Source organism: Chrysoperla carnea, chromosome 3 (genome assembly GCF_905475395.1).
Source record: "Chrysoperla carnea chromosome 3, inChrCarn1.1, whole genome shotgun sequence".
Classification (NCBI taxonomy): domain Eukaryota; kingdom Metazoa; phylum Arthropoda; class Insecta; order Neuroptera; family Chrysopidae; genus Chrysoperla; species Chrysoperla carnea.
In genome coordinates, this window is record NC_058339.1 from 20,263,435 (window position 1) to 20,283,127 (window position 19,693).

Sequence of the window (19,693 nt, forward strand, 5' to 3'; positions counted from 1 at the left end):
CCATAGTATGTAATTCATGTCGCGAGAGGTTCCGACCCTTTTTTCCTCTTTATAACGAATTTTAGACCAACTTAACCTCAATATTACAAACCTCAGTTTAATGAATTACTTGATATAACGTGACGTTCTTTTAACCTTGAAGAAACTATGGTTCTGATCATGGCCATGGCCGCAGCCGGCCGATCAACCGGTTTCTTCAAGGTTAAAAGAAAAACACGTGTACAAGGTTAAAAGAAAAACACAACAACAAGTCAAACCCGTCTCGGGTGCGGCGGTGACGGTATAGGTAGGGAAATTATAAAAATTTTCATTAAAAATAGCTGGAAAAAATCATATAAATAGAAAAGAGTAGCAGCAGCAAGTATAGTTGACTATACAGTGAATCAGTAACAATTAAAAGTGCAAAAATGGCAGATGAACCACCAACTAAAAAACAAAAAACAACACACGAAGAAAACAGTGAACGAAGCGAATCATTAATGGAATTGACGATTGATCGTGTGGATACACCTGAATTGGACGGTATGTTTCGTGTATTCTTATGTTGGTTTTTACCAACATGTTTTGGAAGAGTATTTGATAGTCCAAGTGATTTCCAGAACTTTTGGAAGAAATCCTTAACAACTTTAAAGAAGTTGAGCCCGGAACTTCAAGTCAAACGAATAATAGCCAAAACAATACAAGTGGTGAACAATTTATGGACGGACCTACCAGCGAAGGAAACTGTAGATGGATGGGCAAATTTAGAGAAGAAATGTCTAGAAGACCATTTATTTTGCACAGAATACTTCGATGCCGAAATAAACGAGAAATTAGTGACATTCTTAAGGAGTTGGAAAAAAGAGTCAGCCGATACATGGGACAAATTTTGTGGGTCTCAGTCCACGACACAAGTGGATGGGAACACATCCACACGGTCCACGACTGCTCTTTCAACAAAAAACAATGTAGGTGCGGGATTCTCGCTGGATTCGATGTTGCGAAACCTAACGACAACGCCAATATCGCAACCTACAACGTTACAGACGAACGACTCCATGCTCTCTACGAGTATTTGCATAAGAGACCACGATCATTTAGATACGTATACGGCACCGAAACGAGAAGGGACAGATTATTTTATCCACCTGCGTGCAATTCCACTACATGTGGTTACAAATCCGAAAATCGACAAATCGCAGTACTGGATGCATGCGAGGCAAGAGCTGAAATTTTTCGTGAACGAAACAGGAACAACAGAAATTTCTCAGAAGTTTCTGGAACTAACGAGCACAGTGACGAAACAGATAACGGAGGATCCAGAAGTGCACCACGAACAACGAAAATTTTTATTGTTTATTGTTATTTTTATTATTGTTATATTTATTGTTATTGTTATTTTTATTGTTCTCACAAACAGTATGTTAGGAATGTTTCTTTATAAATCGAAAATCTAAAACTATATTTTATTTATACAGTAAAAAAGCATGGGATGCTTATCTGCCAGCAATTTAAAATAACTGAAACCTTGTTTTTACGATAAAATGATTTTTCTTAATCACTCTATGTTTTCATTTTAGCTTATCGAAATTATTTTCTAGTTTTTAGTTCAGCTAATTATAAAAGTGTGGTTATGGCTTCCTTAAACTATTATTTATAGCTTTGTATTTGTCATATGCGCAGAATAAAATGGGTCATTTCGTTTACTCGAAAATTATGCATTTAAGATAAACTTTTTCTTATCTTTCATATTCTTTGAAAAATCTTTATCAATGAACATTCTTCCCTCTTTTTAGTGTTATTTATTAAAAATTGTGTATTTTAGGGAAAAGTACCTCTGATAAAGTTTGTGAAGCATAAAATATCCAAATATCCGATACGTTTATTTCTGTTCATGTTCATTGTTCATTGCTTAATTACCTGCACCTTGAATGTGACCTCTGTATCTTTTTTTCGCCGTGGAAGAAATTAAATCCAATTTACTGTGAGAGTTAAGAGAGATAATAGTTTCATAAAAGTTGTGTATTTTGTAATCTATCTGTATAAAGACTACATATACACGTTTATATAATAATAATACATTTAAACAAACTCCCGCAATAACATGGCCGCGTGACCGCCAACACACACAAACACACAGATACTGTAGTAAGTGTATTCGTATGGCATGTCGTGTATAGTGAAGTAAGTGTTCATAAGTCATAGTTATATATATTATGAAGGCTTTGTTTACATACTGATTATTATAAAATAAACATACACATGAATTTTTTAAATAAACAATGTTATTACCAACTTTGTTTATTATTGAAATTATACATACGTAGGTAGGTATACTTACATATATTTGCGGTTTAGAAAATTAAATATATGTATGGATGATTACTTTAAATTATTTTTTTATCTGTTTGATAATATAATATAATATAAGTTAGTAATGAATATTTTAGTTTCTTTTAATATTTAATTTGCTGTTGAAAAATCATAAGGAAATTTTCAAATGTTAAGTAATTTTTGTTTAATATAAAACTTAGATAATCTATTTATTTATTTGTATGATTAATGTGGTAAATATACACTGAATTAATCAGTATTATTTACTTAATGTTAACGTTTTTTTTTTTTTTAGTATTAATTATCAAAGCATTATTGGGTCGGTGTCCATCACCATACATTGTTATTTGTAATTACAGCTCTAGAAATAGTAGAATATTTTCTTATTAGTTCTGTTTCACGGGAAAGTTTTCAACTACTCCCACAGGCTTTTATTTGGCGGATACCCACTTCGTTCACCAGAAATTGAGTAAACAATGAAAAAATCCTTATATCGATACTGAATCAAAGGAGATATCTTGACAATTTTCTGCAGTTTTTAAGTTCTCGTTTAATGGCCATCCTCTTTTACTCAGTGTCGAACCAAACTATTTTAGCTTTTGTTGTTCAAGTATCTTCCTAATAAAATAATAAAAAATGAATATCTGTCAAATTGAAAAAGAATGTCACACTCACAAGAATTGTTGTCGATACAATAAGGATGTATGCTGATAGACACCGCAATTAGTAGTTTATATACCACAATGAGCCCCTCTTTTCCTAGTTACGTTGAGATTTGATGCACAATTAGAACGTGGAAGCCCCAGGTTGTATAAGCAGATCATAAGCACCATTTCCGAAACTAATTTGAATGTTGAAAGCCATGGAAAATCATATTCTTGAAGAAGTGCTGATTTTTAGCCTTAAAAGACATAAATAGGGCTTCAAATGCAGGAATAAACTTGAAATAAGTATACACTAATTCAAAGACTTTAATTGGCTTCACCTGTGTGTACCCAATTTCAATTCCATGTTTGTATCTGCCGATATCTATCTACGTTAATTTGCCTGCATTTGAAATTCATTATTCATTTGTTTATGAATATGTGAATGAAATTTGCATATATTTTAAGAACCAATTACAATACAAAAATACGGTAACCATCGATATGATATAATAATGGAATTTGAGTTATCAGCATGGAAAAACGTGGGGTGATTACTCTAAAATAGACATATTATAGGAATGACTATAAATAGGACACTGAACGCTTCTTAACAATGAATTTTAAATTAATTAAAGCGTGTTTTTAAGAAAAAAAACTTAAAGTAAATACAAAAATAAACATTTTTCATTATTCAACATGTGAATATAGTCTTGAATGAAGTGGCACGTGTAAGCGTGATTGGTAGCTTCTCCACTGATGCCACGAGTCTTACATATAGTTGAGTCGTCGCTGGTCTTCCACCAAGAGAGTAGAGTCGAGTAGAGTGGAGAGTAGGTGTACTGTGCTTGTTTTAGACAACAAAGTGCAGTGTTGTGATCAACTAACTTCAGTTGAGTCAGACAGGCAGACGTTCTGTTGTGATAGTCTCACGACTCACGACTGATTCAAAAACCTATTACATACTTACATATACATATAATGCCATTTAAAAATATAATAATGTACATATTATATTATATATGTATGCTATAATAATTTAATAATATATCTCGGATACCTTGTAGTATTGACAATATATTTTGTATTGTAGTTTCAAATTGTATGCACAATGAATTATGGTCGTATATAATTGTCTCACTACATATTATTATTATACATTCTTTTCTTATCTCGATATTATCAATATAATTTTCAATTCGTAATTTTAGTTTTGTTTTTATTAAATTGATTGTATCGATTTAAACTTAGTCGGATATGATATCAAATAAAACAGAGGTGTGATCTGAAAGCGTGTCATGCATTTTTTTGGATAGTTATTTAGAATTGAGCAAAATTTTTTTAAAGATCTTTTTATTACATTTATTCCTTGAAGTTTGATTTTCATTGATGGGGCAAAAGGTTTTGGGACAATACTCTTTGTTTTATCGTTAAACAGTTAACTATTTGAACTTTGCTAAAAATTTTTTAACAATACTTTTCGTGTATATCGTTTTGTATGAAACCATTTATCTCCAATTTCGATAAAACTCAGTATATAAGGTAATTTTGACCTAAAAAGAACAAAAATTGGGTGCAATTGATGACTGGTCAAATAGTTTTTGAGATACGGACTAAAACCGATCCAAATATTGCGATATCTCAGAAGCTCTGCATCCAATTATTAAATTAACCTGATTTTTTGTTCAACATTTTTTTTACAACCATTTTTAAAAGCATGTTCATTTGTTTTTGTCTGTCTGTGATTAATAAATGAGTTTAGAAATAGTGCTTTATGTACAAAGACGCTTCCACAATAATTTCTGGATTAACACAAAACAAAACTGAGTAATGGTTTTAAAATCCACACGAGCGAAGCTGCTGTTTTATTTATAAACAATAAAAAGTGAGAGTTGTGTACAAAACCTGATAAACTAAGATAATATAAAGAGATACAAAACATATAAAACTGACAATACTGACATAAAATTGTAAAACGAAGGATTGCAACAATACTGTCGTGGAGTGATCAAAAGTCAAGGTAAACTATAAATACCATCTGTCAAGAAGTCAAATAATTTAATTTGTTTACAACTTTTGTAGTAAAATACGCAAAAGGTAAATTCAAGATTAAAGATTCATAAAAATGGAAAACTATAAATATATCACGGTGGCAGGTCTAATTTTCAAAACTCAAATTATGACGTAATTTCAAGTTCATCTTAACGCAAACATTGTCTATTACTAAATTTAAAGCCCTAACTTGATCTGACCATTATCAGAGTTTGTCGAGCGATTGCGATAAATGCTATGAATTCCAGAGATCAAGTGATGCAGAGCTTGATTTTTGGTGTGATTTGGCATAATTTCCGAGTTATTGAAATATTGCTATGGTAGGTATACGTTCGAAGTAATTATTTTTAGTCTTTTTCGGCATAAATAACTCCAAATTGATAACAATTACGTCATAGTACTGCGGACAAATAGATAAATAAAAGCAGAATATCTAAGTTGGAGTCAAATCTTGCAGGCTAGATTTATCGAAAAATCACTCTTAATTATACTCTTAAGAAATCAACGTAGAGGGAGTCATAGTAGTAGTTAGAAGAACTATTTAGATATGAAAGCACTACTAGTATAATATCCTAATCTCATATTGCTGTAACATCGACTTGGGACGACTTGAATCGTATTTTTTCGAGCATTCTCTTTCTCGTCGAAATACCGACAAAACAACAACAAGAAAATACTAAATCAAGAACTTCTCATTAAAATATCGTTTTATTGAAAGAGGGTCATTGTTTTAATCGGGAACAATTACTTTAACAACATGTTATTTGCTACAAAATGTCGATAGATATATGTATAATATTAAAATAAAAATTTTTTAATCGAAAGTGAAATATCTAGAATTCTGAGCTATAATGGCTCACTAATAGTGGGTAAGTATTTTTATTCTATTGAATAATATATATACATATTCCACTTATTTAAATAAAAACAAAAACCTCGCTTGTTAACCGCCTTTAGCAGTAAAACAAAGAAACAATTATATCTGTATTACATCATGTGAATATAGATCTAAACTTCGAAGAGGAATGCTTAAAGTAATACTATGTTATATGGTATTACTTCAAAATATACTGGTCAAGTGTGAAGCCACGATGTGATAATATAAGTAAAGACGTATATTGACATTTTGAAAGGTAATGTTTCGAAATCGATTCAGTTTGGAAAAGGCATGACGTATAATTTTAACATATAAATAATTACTATTTAAATGAATGGTAAAATATACCTGGCTCAATTCATTTGTAACAGTGAAATGGAAAAATAATTAGGTAATACAAAACAATAATTCAAAAGAACAAAGTCAACTCAAATATTTCAATTTTGATTAAAATATTTCCAAAAATTTGTCCCAAAAAATGATAGCTCTAAGTATCATTTTCATCTCATCTAATGTTCTTGACCATCACTTTGATGTTGATTTAAGAAGAAGTGTTATAAGGTTAAAGTCTTTATCAGTGCGTCTATGTGTTTCTCAGTGGCATCGTAGCCCCTAAACGGTCGAACCGACTCGATTGTGAACATTTTATAACAAAGTTTCCAAAAATCGGTTTACAAGGAATAAATCGCATTTGTCGGGGGTTTTTTAAATTTTGTAAATTTCACTTGTTCGATCTTGTTTTGGTACGATATCCTCAAAGATAAAAGAATTTTTACGAATGCAGCCAGTATAATACATACATGATAATATGAAACTATTTATTATATTTGTGTGTAACGTTATACACACAAATCATGGTTATGGATACATGCATGGTAATATTATATTATTTTATAGGTATTATACCCTTATGGGTATAGCTAGTCCATTATATACAAATTATAAAAAATTAAAAACAAATTATTTTATTAGAATATCTTATTATTCGTTTTTTACAATATAAGCAGGGGAACATGTTGTACCTTAGATTCTAGATTATTTCAATTTCGTGAGGGGTATTGCTGGCTACGAGACAGAAAATGACAAATTTCACTTAACAGAGGGCAAACAACCGAGAAGATTGTTGTTCATATGCTTTTGATTTTAATACTTCAGTCCTAACTTCAAAGGTAGCACGGGATTGCCCAAACGTCCTTAAACAACCTGGCGGAACTAATCAATATAAACCTGGTATGGGTACCGAGGCACAGAAACATTCCAGGAAATTGGCAAGCTGATGAGCTTGCTAGAAATGGTACAATGCTGTACAAAGCATTAATAAGCATCCGGGAGTTCCGTTTGTGAACTGCAAGTTGCTTCTTAAAGAGGATATCTTAAGAAGGGCCAATTTTAGAGGAAGGAACGTACTTGTGGTACGACAAGACAGATATGGTCTGAATACAATCGTAGGCGATCCGAAGATCTTATATCGGTTCCAAAGGCCTCTATTAGCAAAGTTATTGCGGCTATTACAGGACAATGGCTGAGCAACAGGCATGCTGAACGCCTGGGCCTGACAGTGTATCACGACTATTTCAGGAGCTGTCACAGTGTGGAGGAGGAGTAGACGATGTCTCATCTTCTCTGTCACTGTCCAGCTCGTGCCATGATGAGGTGGACTTATTTGAGCCAGTGTCATTGTAAAGTGTTTCAAGTATAATTAAGGTGTTAAGAGGGGGAGTTGTCAAAGAACATTAGGGCTGCATCAATGATACATTTCGGTCTTGTACTATGAATTGCATTTAATTAAATAAATATTTGGTTTTTATTGATAGCTGTTGAATTTCCTGCAGAAAAACGGTATAAGAATGATAATTGTGCTGTAAGTAATAGTCTCATCTTAGTTGTTATATTTCACAAAATTTCTTTAAAAACCGTATTATAAATGGTGATCTAACGTAGGTGCAGCACTCTCTCAAAATGTATACGTATATGGTCTTGCTTATTGACTGGTTCAAGTCAATATCTCAAATTCATAGTAGAATAATATGTGATTACAGTAATTTGTAAGCTAATATCATTCTTCACTAGTTCAGTAGGCAATCAATAAACTGTTTTTTTTTCGTTTTATTTTTGTTAAACATCATATATTATTTCGATTTTCTAATATATTTTGGCTAGAGGGTCGCTCAGAAACTGTTATTGAATATTTTGGCTAGAGGGTCTCTTGGAATATTATTGAATAAGCAGGTGAATTTTAAAAGCATAATCATTACTTATGGTTATTCTTCTGAAGCAGAGTTGAACTATGATAGAAACATTAAGAATTTAAAAAACGGATTCTAAAAAAAGACTAAGCAAAAATTGATAATTTTATATGTATTTGAGAAATATTACAACAAAAAAGTCTTCTGGGAGGTTTCACCCCAACTCTCGTATTGGAATGTTCATTGTTTTATTTCATTGAAAACTAAATAATCAATATATAAGCATACTTCAAAAGTTTCGAATTGATTTATAATATAACTTTCTTTGGTGGTCGATAAAAATATTTCTTAATAGTTAATTAGGTATTTTTTAATAATCAAAGTTCTCCGCAAAATGAGTGTTTCTTGAAAGCATATACAGTTTGAAATAATATTATATTAAAAAAAAAAAAAAGTGTAATTTGACCGCTTAAAAAACAGCCGCATAGATTACTCATAGAAATCCGATCAAACTATTTTTGATGAAGTATATGGAAGGACGTACTCGAAAATATTATAAGTTGCTCTCTTTAATCTATGTGTAAGTATAATTTCAATTGGTTTACGGAAAATCAGAGTACCAGACAATATGCGAAACAAGCAGGAACAGCCAATCCTAACCTTGCTTTTGATATCATTTTTATTCAAAAAAAATTTATACTTGATATACTCTTTTTATTTTAGATTGAGCATGCTTTCAGGATGATTGATTCCAATTAAATTTGGATAAAAATCCCATTGGCAGAAGAAGGGGAACGAATTCAATAATTAAAGGATGTAATTGTATGAAAAATTGTAAACTTTCTAATAACTTTAGAGCTTTTTGGGTTGCTCCGTTTAAATTTCAAGAAAAAAAGGAATAGGAAAAAGTATACAAAAATTAATGGATGCGATTTTTTTTTGAAAATATTTTTGATTGCTCTGGTATAATTAACAAAATAATAACTCTTTTGCAAAAAAAAAAAAACCTAAAAATGCACAAAGTAGTGGAAAATAAGTTTGAAATTAATACTTCTATTATGAATTTCCTTGACTTCAAAATGTAATTGTACATAATTATTTTCTACTTTTTTGTGCATTATTTGAAGTTGTTTATATTTTTTGTAACAAAAGTTTTTTATTATAAAAGATTAAATGATATAAGAAACTATTTATCGCAAAGGTATCTCAATAGATTGAATATCATTATCCATTAACAAATATTCCTTGATCTACTTCTCAATAAATAATAATCTAAACAAATAATATATAATTAATTCATGTTTATCAATTGATTCTTAAGCATAACATACACTACAGTCATTTAAAACCGAATATTCCACAGGGCTTTCAAATCACAGAAACAAGGGAAATATTTTTTGACCTGTAAAGATTAATGATTATAATTCAAAACTAAAGTTTATAGCTCTAACGTGAACTAAACATACCGATTTTTAGACTTTAATGTTCAGAAAAACGAAAAATTTTCAAATTACTTATTATTAAACACAAGTTATATTACTGGTAGAGATAGTGAATTTAAAATCAATAAAAAAGTTTCTTATATTTTAGGATAACTCGAAGGAAACACGATGAAAGTCTGTTTTCTGATGAGTGTCTGTTTTCAGTCACTCTTGAAAACGAAGATGTTATTACCAACAAATGTAAACAAATAACTAAAAAGTAATCTTTTCTATGTAAAATATATTCGAAATACTAAAAATTTTGAATATTACTCTTTGAATTCGAAAACTAAGAACTGAAGATAAAGCATTGATCTTTTTTCGTAGGATTTGGAAGGTGATCTCCCAAGATAACTGTACTAACATATTAGTTTGTTTATCATGTAAAGATAAAAATCAAAAATAAGAATATAAAACCAAAAACTTATTAAATACCATTAATGAATGAACATAAATCATATTAATTAGTCCTAATTGAATGTTGATTTATTAATTGACTTAAATATATTAACTTAAGTACTTTTAAGTATGTAATTTAAACAAAAAAATATAATACATTGACTGCTGCATGCCTGACATGAAACAAACATATGCTTGAAAAAAAAAATACAAAAACATTTCCATTGATAACAAATAAACAAAACAAAAATGTCAATAATTCTTATGAATTATTACAATGACCTAAATTAAGCACAATTATGTTTATATATTGAAAAATATTTAAAAAATATGTGAAACTTCATGTTATAAAATTATTTTATTTAATCTACCTACTTAAGTACTTCTCGAAAAATGTAGAATAGAATAATAAAAAACGAGAGAAGACGATATTTTGTATGTATACTATTAGTAAAATAATTTGACTTGTAGTGTCTAAATAGTGAATTAGTAAACATAACAAAAATAGTCTTTTAACAGTTTTCCTACCTGGCCTGAGTTTATATGATATATGGTGGAAGCGCCGATAAGAGTAAAACAATTGAATTTTTGTATATATTATTATGTATAAGTATTAATTCCTTGCGTTTCCACCATTCAAATAAAGTACTTTTTTTTACATTATTTCTGTATTTTTGTTGGGCAAAAAACAACGAAATCATAAATGTTTTAGTGAGAAAAATATTGTTTGAAACCCAACTCACCTTAACTAACAAAATGTACAAAAACTCTGAATGCTCTAAACATTAGAGACACCCCAATTAAACATTATTAATTTTTTGTTTGAGTACCCCTGTAGACTTTCACCACAATTAAAAATGAAGAATAAATATAAAATGATGAATTTTATACTAGTTTGCAGCTATAAAAATTCTTTAACTAATTCTGAATAATATATCCAACCCATGGTGATTGTATCCTTAGCAGGCCAGGCTTACAACTTACTGATTAAGTATGTTATTTTGTTCATTACAAGACAATTACAAGAATCAAATTTCAAGATTTTGAACTTAATCTTATTGTCTTTAAGTTTTTAATATCTTTACTTAATCTTATAGTCTTTAAGTTTTGCATTGTGGAGCGAGTAAGTTCAACTTATTAGAAATTTAGTTACAGGTACGCGATATAATAAAAGCTTATATACGTAGATTTTTCATTCGATTTCTGTGACATTTATTCATATCTTTCACTGATTTTCCTAGAATTTTCCTTCCTTTTACATGGAGCTTTCTAATTCTTTCTGGTATTCTTTTCCTGTAACGAATCGAGTATACTTTTATTAACCTTGAAAGTAAAGATCCTATCCAAAGTGCTTTGGCTTTCACCTTTGATATGAACAACTAACACTTGAAACATTTTTCTGTAACTGATTTTCCTCGGGAGAAAATCCTCAAACAGAATCTTAATACCCACTTGCCACCCTGTTTGTACACAAACATAGCTTTTCAAAAAACGTAGTAACATTATAGCCCACTTAAAACGAAAAAAGAACATTAATCTATTCGATTTCATTATTTATATATTTCGATTTCAGGTCGAATACAAACACTTCTATAAGAAAGTTAAAAAATACCTGAAGCTTTTAATTATTTATTGATCAAGATAGATCTAATCACTTTATAATGAAGTGCGTAATACATTTACATATTTTGTATAAGACTAGTAGCTTGATTTTAGTGACTAATTATAACAATTTTGTGTGTCATTAAAAAAGTAATAGCGATTAATTCTATGGTATCAAACAAACTAACTATCTAGTTAGTCAGTTGTTCTGTGTTATTTGTTTAAAAATCAGTTTTAATCATATTTAGTATGGACATTTATAACATTATTTTTGAATTAAAATTCTTACCATATATAATTATTAATTGAAAATATTTCTATGTCGTCATCCTGTGTGGTCAATTATATATTTTACTAAATGTAGTCAAATTCTCAAATTTCAGAATAAAACGAGACAATTTGAAAATATTTGTGATAAGGAATCCAAAATATTGAAGTTATTTGCGATATTTACCTTAAGGTAGTTCCTCCGCGACCGTCCAGTCAAAAAGTTTTGGACTAATACTATCATTCAGTGCATTAACTGTGCTATGACTATTATACATATACCATATATTATTTTCACAAGACTGTAGTTCCTCACTACTGTTTCTAGTATACATATAAACACACACACTATGACATATGCCTTTAACATTAGTCTTCATATCTTTTCCACAAAAATCATCGCTAAAACGAGTTATTTATTTAAGTTTTTTATCGAAACTATATGGTAAATAATTTTTATTTTTATTTATATATTTTCTAAATATAGTATTCTACATTATATTAGTTTTTCATAGAGATGGTGGACGTCATTCATTGGTAAATAAATATAATATTTGTAAATTTGTGTATTTTTATACACTTCTCCCATGTACACGTACAAATTGCGTCACTTTTAATTGCTAATATCTCATGTATGGCATGGTAAATCATCTTCTAATTTTAACAGCAAGTGTATTATGAATTAAATATTTTATATTCTGAGTTTTGAGAAATTCTTGGAATATCACTTTCGTGTAGGTACTACCTTAAAATAGAAATTACAACATTTATGAATCATCTATTTAGAATCAACAATACAATATGACTGTGGATACAAATGTTTTTGAGATATTCTCAAGAATTCTGGAATAGAGGATAATCCTGATGTCAAATTGGTCATATGGTAATATATAAAAATGTAAAACTAGACTAGAAAATGTCTAAACAATGACAAAATTTGGAAGTGAAATAAGTGATATAAGCAATCATTTATAAACTTTATGGCAATATCCACGTATGACGTGACTAGTGGGTATCTTGCATACTAGTAAAGATTTATAAAAACCAACTTCACTTTTATATTCGTGAAGTGAGAATTATCATCTGAAGTGATAAAAAATTTAGTCCGATCCCCTATTACAGGAATAAGAGTGATACGGGTTTCCGATATTTGTGGTTCTTTATCCTTAAAAATTTAGTCTCATAAAACCATTTTTATGTCTAAGAAAATGTTCATAACAAATTTTAATCACTTAAGTTGCACATTAAAACAGATTAAACCACTAATACTTGTATTTTGTCATCTTAATAAAGGTCCACCATATATTTGTGGAAATTTTGAAGAAAGCTTTTAAGACCTTTTTGTTATTAATAAAGATAATAATTAAAGATGAAACTAATGACGATCTCAAGATATAGAGATAAAATTAATTTCTTTTTTCTCACTTGATATTAGTGGGATCACCATAATATTTCAGTCCAATGATAAATCCGAATATTTTGTGAAATCTAGCTCTAACTTTGCATATATATGGTGATTTTAGTTGGTTTCATTTTATTGATTCAGTGATTACATATCTATGTTACGCTACTTTATAAAGTATTTTGTACCAAATTAATAATTATTTCTTAAAAAATGTTTTTCCTGTAATATGTAAATATTTGAATTTTAAATTTCTTAGAACATAATTTTGTGTTATAATGTAACCATTAATTTTAACTACTTCTTTCATTTCGAAAACTTTTGGACAAATAGATAAATACTTTAAAAAAACTGAATTCAGTTTACTATCTATAATTATTGTTAATTATTTCCGTTATTTCAAAGTTATTTTTCTTTTTTTACTTTTGAATAACACATCATTAGAAAGGGGCAAAGTGTTATAATTATACAATTTTGATGAATCCACAGAAATTAAACTAGCCACCGTTTTTTTCACATTCTGCTAGCAACAGTTATGAAGTTAGCTACAGCAGTTTTTTTCATACTTTGCCAATTAGAGATACATGCTACGCCAATTTTCATAGAAACCATTATTTATTCTGATTAGGTAATGCAAAATTGGGTTTGTTTACTGTTAGAAATAGTTATCATTAATTACCTATGTCAATAAGATTTACTACTAATTAACTCAACTTTTTTGTAATGTTTCATGTTTAGAAATTATATTTGGCATAATGACTGAGCTACAACAACGGTATAAGGCGCGTATACATTATCTGGAGTTCGAGATAAGACGCACATAAAAGACTACATAAACGCAGAGAAAGTATTAATGATTTAAGGAACGTACCATAGTGTACCTTGGTTCGAAGTAACGTCCTGTGCTAATGATCAGTGAACTTTATTATAATTATTATAATTCTGAAACTGTTACGGATCGTTCAGAGAAAAGAGTGCCTACTGTTTCAATCACATACCTCTATGATAATTTGTCTTGGCTGAACTGTAAAAGTTATATGTTGAATACAGCTCTTAAACTAGTGTGTAACTCGTGCTGTATTTGGTGTGGATAATCATTTAGTACTGAAATTTTCAGCAACAAAAAAAAAATGTTGCGGAGAAAAATTTCCATTGATATTTTTTTATGTAATAGGCTTAGAAACATACATCTGTAAATTATTTATCAAGATACCACCGGTATCTTGCCGGTTCCAATATACGTGTATCAATGAATTACAATCCTAAAGTTTCTGAATATTTTTTCTTGAAATAAATATTTTAAAATTTGTTTTTAAGGTGAGGCTTGTAACACTATTAAGTTTTAACAGATTTAACAATCATAATTTATATAATATTTAGTGAATAAAAATGTTTTTATTATTATTTTTAATGCCATTAGGTATGTATGTATGTATGTATATATATAATTAACGGAAGAATATTATGCTAATTTATTAACTATTTGCTACCGGCAAAGTATAATGAGCAATATCCAAGTGCCATATGAGATTCATAAATTATTTAAAATTAATGTCAACAGATAATGTAGAATAAATAATTTTTAAAAGTATTCACATCATTTTTTTAACGGAATTTTGCATAGTGCTTCTAAGTATATATTTGCAGACAATTATGGACAAAAATTACAAAAAAACTTATTACATTTCATATCTTGTTCACTAATTTTCGACCGACAAGCACAGACTAGATAGCATATATTGGAATAATCTCGTCATGTCATTCTAAAATTATCGATGTTCCGTTCGATTCTAACACAATAGAATCGATTCTCGTTTAAATTGAACTCTATTATTTTTGAAGCTTTTTAACAATAAATAAATTTTTTTTTGTTTTTGCGAAAATTTCATTTAAAAAAAATATATTCGAAACTGCTAGAACTTTTTGAACATGTTGTCAGTACCTAAATAAAGGTAATTGAAAAGTGGTAAGCATTAATTTTAGTTCCTGTGGTGAATTCATCAGGTTTTGTGAAGAATAAAACATAAGAAAAAGGTACAGGAAACTTTCTTTTCATTAGTCTGTATATTTTTGAGCAAATGACTTCAAACTTGTTTTCATTTTAAATTTTTTCATAGTACTTTAAAAATTGTATTTATATTTTTTTCAATAAACGTTAAATTTTTCAACGTTAAATACACCGAATTTCAATCGCCAATAACTCGGCAAGAATGACTTTTCGAAATATACTTGAATGCAATTTTTTTCCTATATTTCATCGCTATATCGTAATCGTTTTCATCGTCACAGTGTCAAAAAATATATTTTGTGTATTAATTACCATAAAATTTATTATCATTTAAGTGTAAAATATACGTGATGGTCGATGGTTTGGCTACCTTAAGAAACCGCAGGTAAAACACGAAAGTTATAAATGTATTTTTATCCAATTTATATATCCATAGCACACGATATTCATGATTTAAATCCTTTTTACTGGAAACATAAAAAATGGTTGGATATTTTTAATTAGATTGAAAATATTTATTTCTCGTCCGTAAATTACATTATAGGTTTTTTAGTAATTATATTTTTAGTGTTATCTTTATTTACAATATAAACGTTTATATTATATGTATATATTTGTAAGTGTTTGAGTGTTAATATCTGGCCTACATTTTTCGTAACATTTGTGCAAAAAAGCAATTAGGTCTTATCATGATGATACCTTACTTGAAACATAAATAAAAAACACTTTTATTTATTTTAAAGTATTTTTTATGCACGCTACTTTATTTTATTGTAAAAGTTTTATGTATTCAATATTTGCTGATACCAAGCTATTATTCTCATCCTGTAATCGGAAAATTGGTGAAATAAATAATTGTGTGCATAAGTGTAGGAAAAACACGTAAAAATAATGTGATCAATTTGAGATTTTCGTGTCTATAGTGAATGCTCTCTACACAGTAATAAAAAAAAACACGTTAACTTGGCGATTAATGTTCTTATAATAAGAAAATATTTCTTGACTCAACGATCTCAATACTTCAATTTCAAGAAATAAGTCTTTGATTGCTTAAAATTAAAATAAAGTAAGTAATTATTTTTTAAGGAAAAGCATTCAGAAAGCCATAAACTCAAATATAATAAAATTTACCTTGAGGTCGAAAGCCCTTTGATTTCGATCATCGTTCATTGGAACTAGATTCTACTGTCAAATGGGTTAAGTATAGAAAGAAACATTTAAAAAATATCATTACGGAAATTATCTCTGTTTATAGCATTCTTCAGCTATCGATGTTTGAACCATAGTACAACATCATAATGTACCATGGCTGTAGGGTGGTCACCACTCTAGATTTGATCCTGTGTAGTCTCTCCCGATTTCCGATGTTAACATAAATTCTCCAGGGCTCAGTAAAAACAGATATTTTTTGATTATATGTTTCATATTAAGGTAAATTTGAAAATTCTGAGCCGTTTTTATTTTAAATTACTTGAAGCATATTTAACATTTAATGAAATTTATATTTAATTAGGAGAAAACTGAGTAGGTACACAAAACATCAAAAATATCGAACAATATTATAATTAGATATAATTAGATTAATTTAACTATCTTCCGACTTTCTGGTTTATCTCCCCACTTCCCGGAATTTTGAGGAGGCAACCCTGCGTGACTGCTATGTACTATATCTTATTAGCCTACTATGTATGTACTTGACATATATATGTTAACAATTTTAAAGTTTATATATCAAAAAGCTACCGAGTGAAAGTGCTACCGAAGGGTTTTGTAAAATATTTCTATCTTTTCAGTAAAAAATCATTATGTGATAAGTCCAACACGTAAAAATATAAAACATTTATTTTGTTATTTCAGATGTTGTGTCTTGATTTTTTCCTTCGGATTTGGTGTTACTGTACCGGATATCTAAGGAGGTTTCAGTTGTTAATTGAAAAAAAATAAATTATTATTCCTATGGTATACAATCACATAGCTTAATAAATAAAAATAGGATAGATTTTATTTTATACCATAGAATGTTTTTGTGTGAATGAGTTTCATTCACCAGCAAAATATCTAGACATAATTTTTGTATGCAGCTCGTTAACTAGTGTTGTTTTATGAATTTCTAAGAATGCAAGATATTTTTGTTGTCGCATTGTTACAACTTTTCAAAGGAGTAAATTGCCTAAACTGTTTAGCCAAAAAGTTATTTTAATTCGTAATTATTGTGAAACAAGCATTGGATACTAAAAATCTTATAGAAATTATTTATAGTTTTTATTTCCTTTTTCCAGTACATTGTATGGTTTCAAATTGAAACTTTCAATATTGTTCGAAAAAAGTATAACGTAATATTGGTACAAAGTTTACACATTCCCACTTAGTAAGGAAAAAAGCTACAATAATTTAATTTTTACCGCCATGAAAACTTATTGCGAAAAAAAAAAAAATTGAAGTATCTGTGATGATATTTTTCACCCAAAAAGTACAGGATTGCGCGGATTTATTTTCCTCAATTTTTATTCTAGAGGTTTCTCAATAAGAATAATCTGTTTCTTTTCAAAGATATGTGGTATATGAAGCCGCAAAATATAAATTTGCAATTGAATGAGAAATTTTCCTCTGCAAAATTTAACCCTCTTTAATATTGAATAGAATGGCATTTTCCGTCGGGTGTACCGTTTGCGAGCTACAAGCCAAAAACTGGAAAAAGAGCTAAAATTTCGCAGTTATTTGGCTCCCAAAAGTAATGCAGACCTCCTGGATTATACACATTTAGACCAAATAAAGGTATTGAAACGATTTTTAGCTTGCTGGGAAATAATTCTTGGAAAAAAACAAAAATCTGCACAATTACTTCAGCTAGAACTTTTATTTGAACTTTTTGTTTTTTTATGCATAGTTTTTTAGTAATTTCACATCACATTTCGCATTTATTTTGTTCCCAAGAGCTATCTACACCTCTTGGGATTGGGCATACTCGGATTACTCGCATTTAAGACTAAATGAATGTATTAAAGCGATTAGCAGCTTGCTGGTAATTAATTCTTCGAAAAATTTTATCTTGATTAGTCTATATCTAGTTAAAAAAACTGTATCAATTTTCGGCTCAAATTATTGTTAATTAAAATGTTTATTAAGACCAGATAATATGAAGACACAAGCATGTTGTGAGTGTACAAAAACCAAAATGGGAAGATTAAGTTCGCTCATTTTAAAATATAAGATTTTTTCAAATATTTGAATCACAATAGATAGATTTTATTTATTGTTTATTGTCCAAATATTATTGTTAATAATTTTATTGATATTGAATAACCATCTTACACCAACACCATAGAATTCTAGTACATGCTGATTCAAAGCAATTATAATTTTTATTGTTCTATTAAGACTGGATATTTGTTTTTATAAATATTTTAAGTTACACATATAAAAATGATTAAACAGTGACGTCGTATCAGTGATTTATTGGTCACCGAAACTAATCTTTGAAATGTGCTTTTATATTAAAGATTAAGTAATTTTACATTTGATACTGGGACACAGGGACATCCCAGGAAATTGTGCAGCCGACGAGCTTGCTAGGAATGGCATATGCTGTCGGACACAAGTATTAATAAATATCGGGAGTTCCATTTGCGAATTGCAAGTTGCTCCTCAAAGAGGATATCTTAAAAAAAGGCCAATCTTACATGGAGGGAGGAACGTACTTGTGGTACTACAAGACCGATATGGTATGAGTACAATCGTAAGCGTTCCGAAGATCTTATATCACTTCCAAGGGCCTCTGTTAGTAAAAATGTTGCGGCTATTACAGGACACTGGTTGGGTGGCAGGCATGTCGAACGCCTGGGCCTGGCAGTGTATTACGACTACTGCCGGAGCTGTCACAGTGGTGAGGAGGAGGAAACAATGTTCCATCTTCTCTGTCACTGTCCAGCTCTTACCATGAGGAGATTGACTACAGTCAGTCGGCGTCAATTACTCCTGCTGTTATTGAACAGCTAAAAATGGTTCATGAAGTAGTGGCCACCATTTTTCGGTATCACAACGGACCCTATGGTCTAAGTGTGTCCCATCCCAGGACAGCTAGTCCAACCTAACCTAACCTACATTTAATCGAGGTTTTTAAACTTACTTTTACATAGAGGAGCATCTTTTTAAACATGTTTGTGGTCTAATATGTATCATGATTCACTGTGATGTGTTTATCTTTAATAACTGTTTAATATTTAAATTATTAAAATAATACACAGCGTTGAGGAATTACCGTGCTATAAATAAGGGCAATATCCATTGTTATATTTAAAAAAAGGCTTTAAAAATATATATACAAATGCAAATTTTGAAAGTCCTTATGTTACATTCATAATTTTATGTTACATGAATGAAATTCCTATGTTGGCAGTAAAATTTCCTAAGTTAGAAAAATTATATTGTAAAATAACGAGAGCACACTTTTTTCTCCGTGTAG

The 19,693-nt window shown here is 29.4% G+C and overlaps 1 protein-coding gene across 1 annotated transcript; it reads left to right on the forward strand.

Annotated features, from left to right (window-relative positions):
- Positions 1-352: 352 nt before the first annotated feature.
- On the forward strand, positions 353-2,614 carry LOC123295914. Its single transcript, XM_044877375.1, has 3 exons — positions 353-522; positions 600-1,333; positions 2,609-2,614. Exons 1-3 carry the CDS (start codon positions 408-410, stop codon positions 2,612-2,614), a joined length of 855 nt encoding a protein of 284 aa, XP_044733310.1. The 5' UTR covers positions 353-407.
- The last annotated feature ends 17,079 nt before the right edge of the window (positions 2,615-19,693 follow it).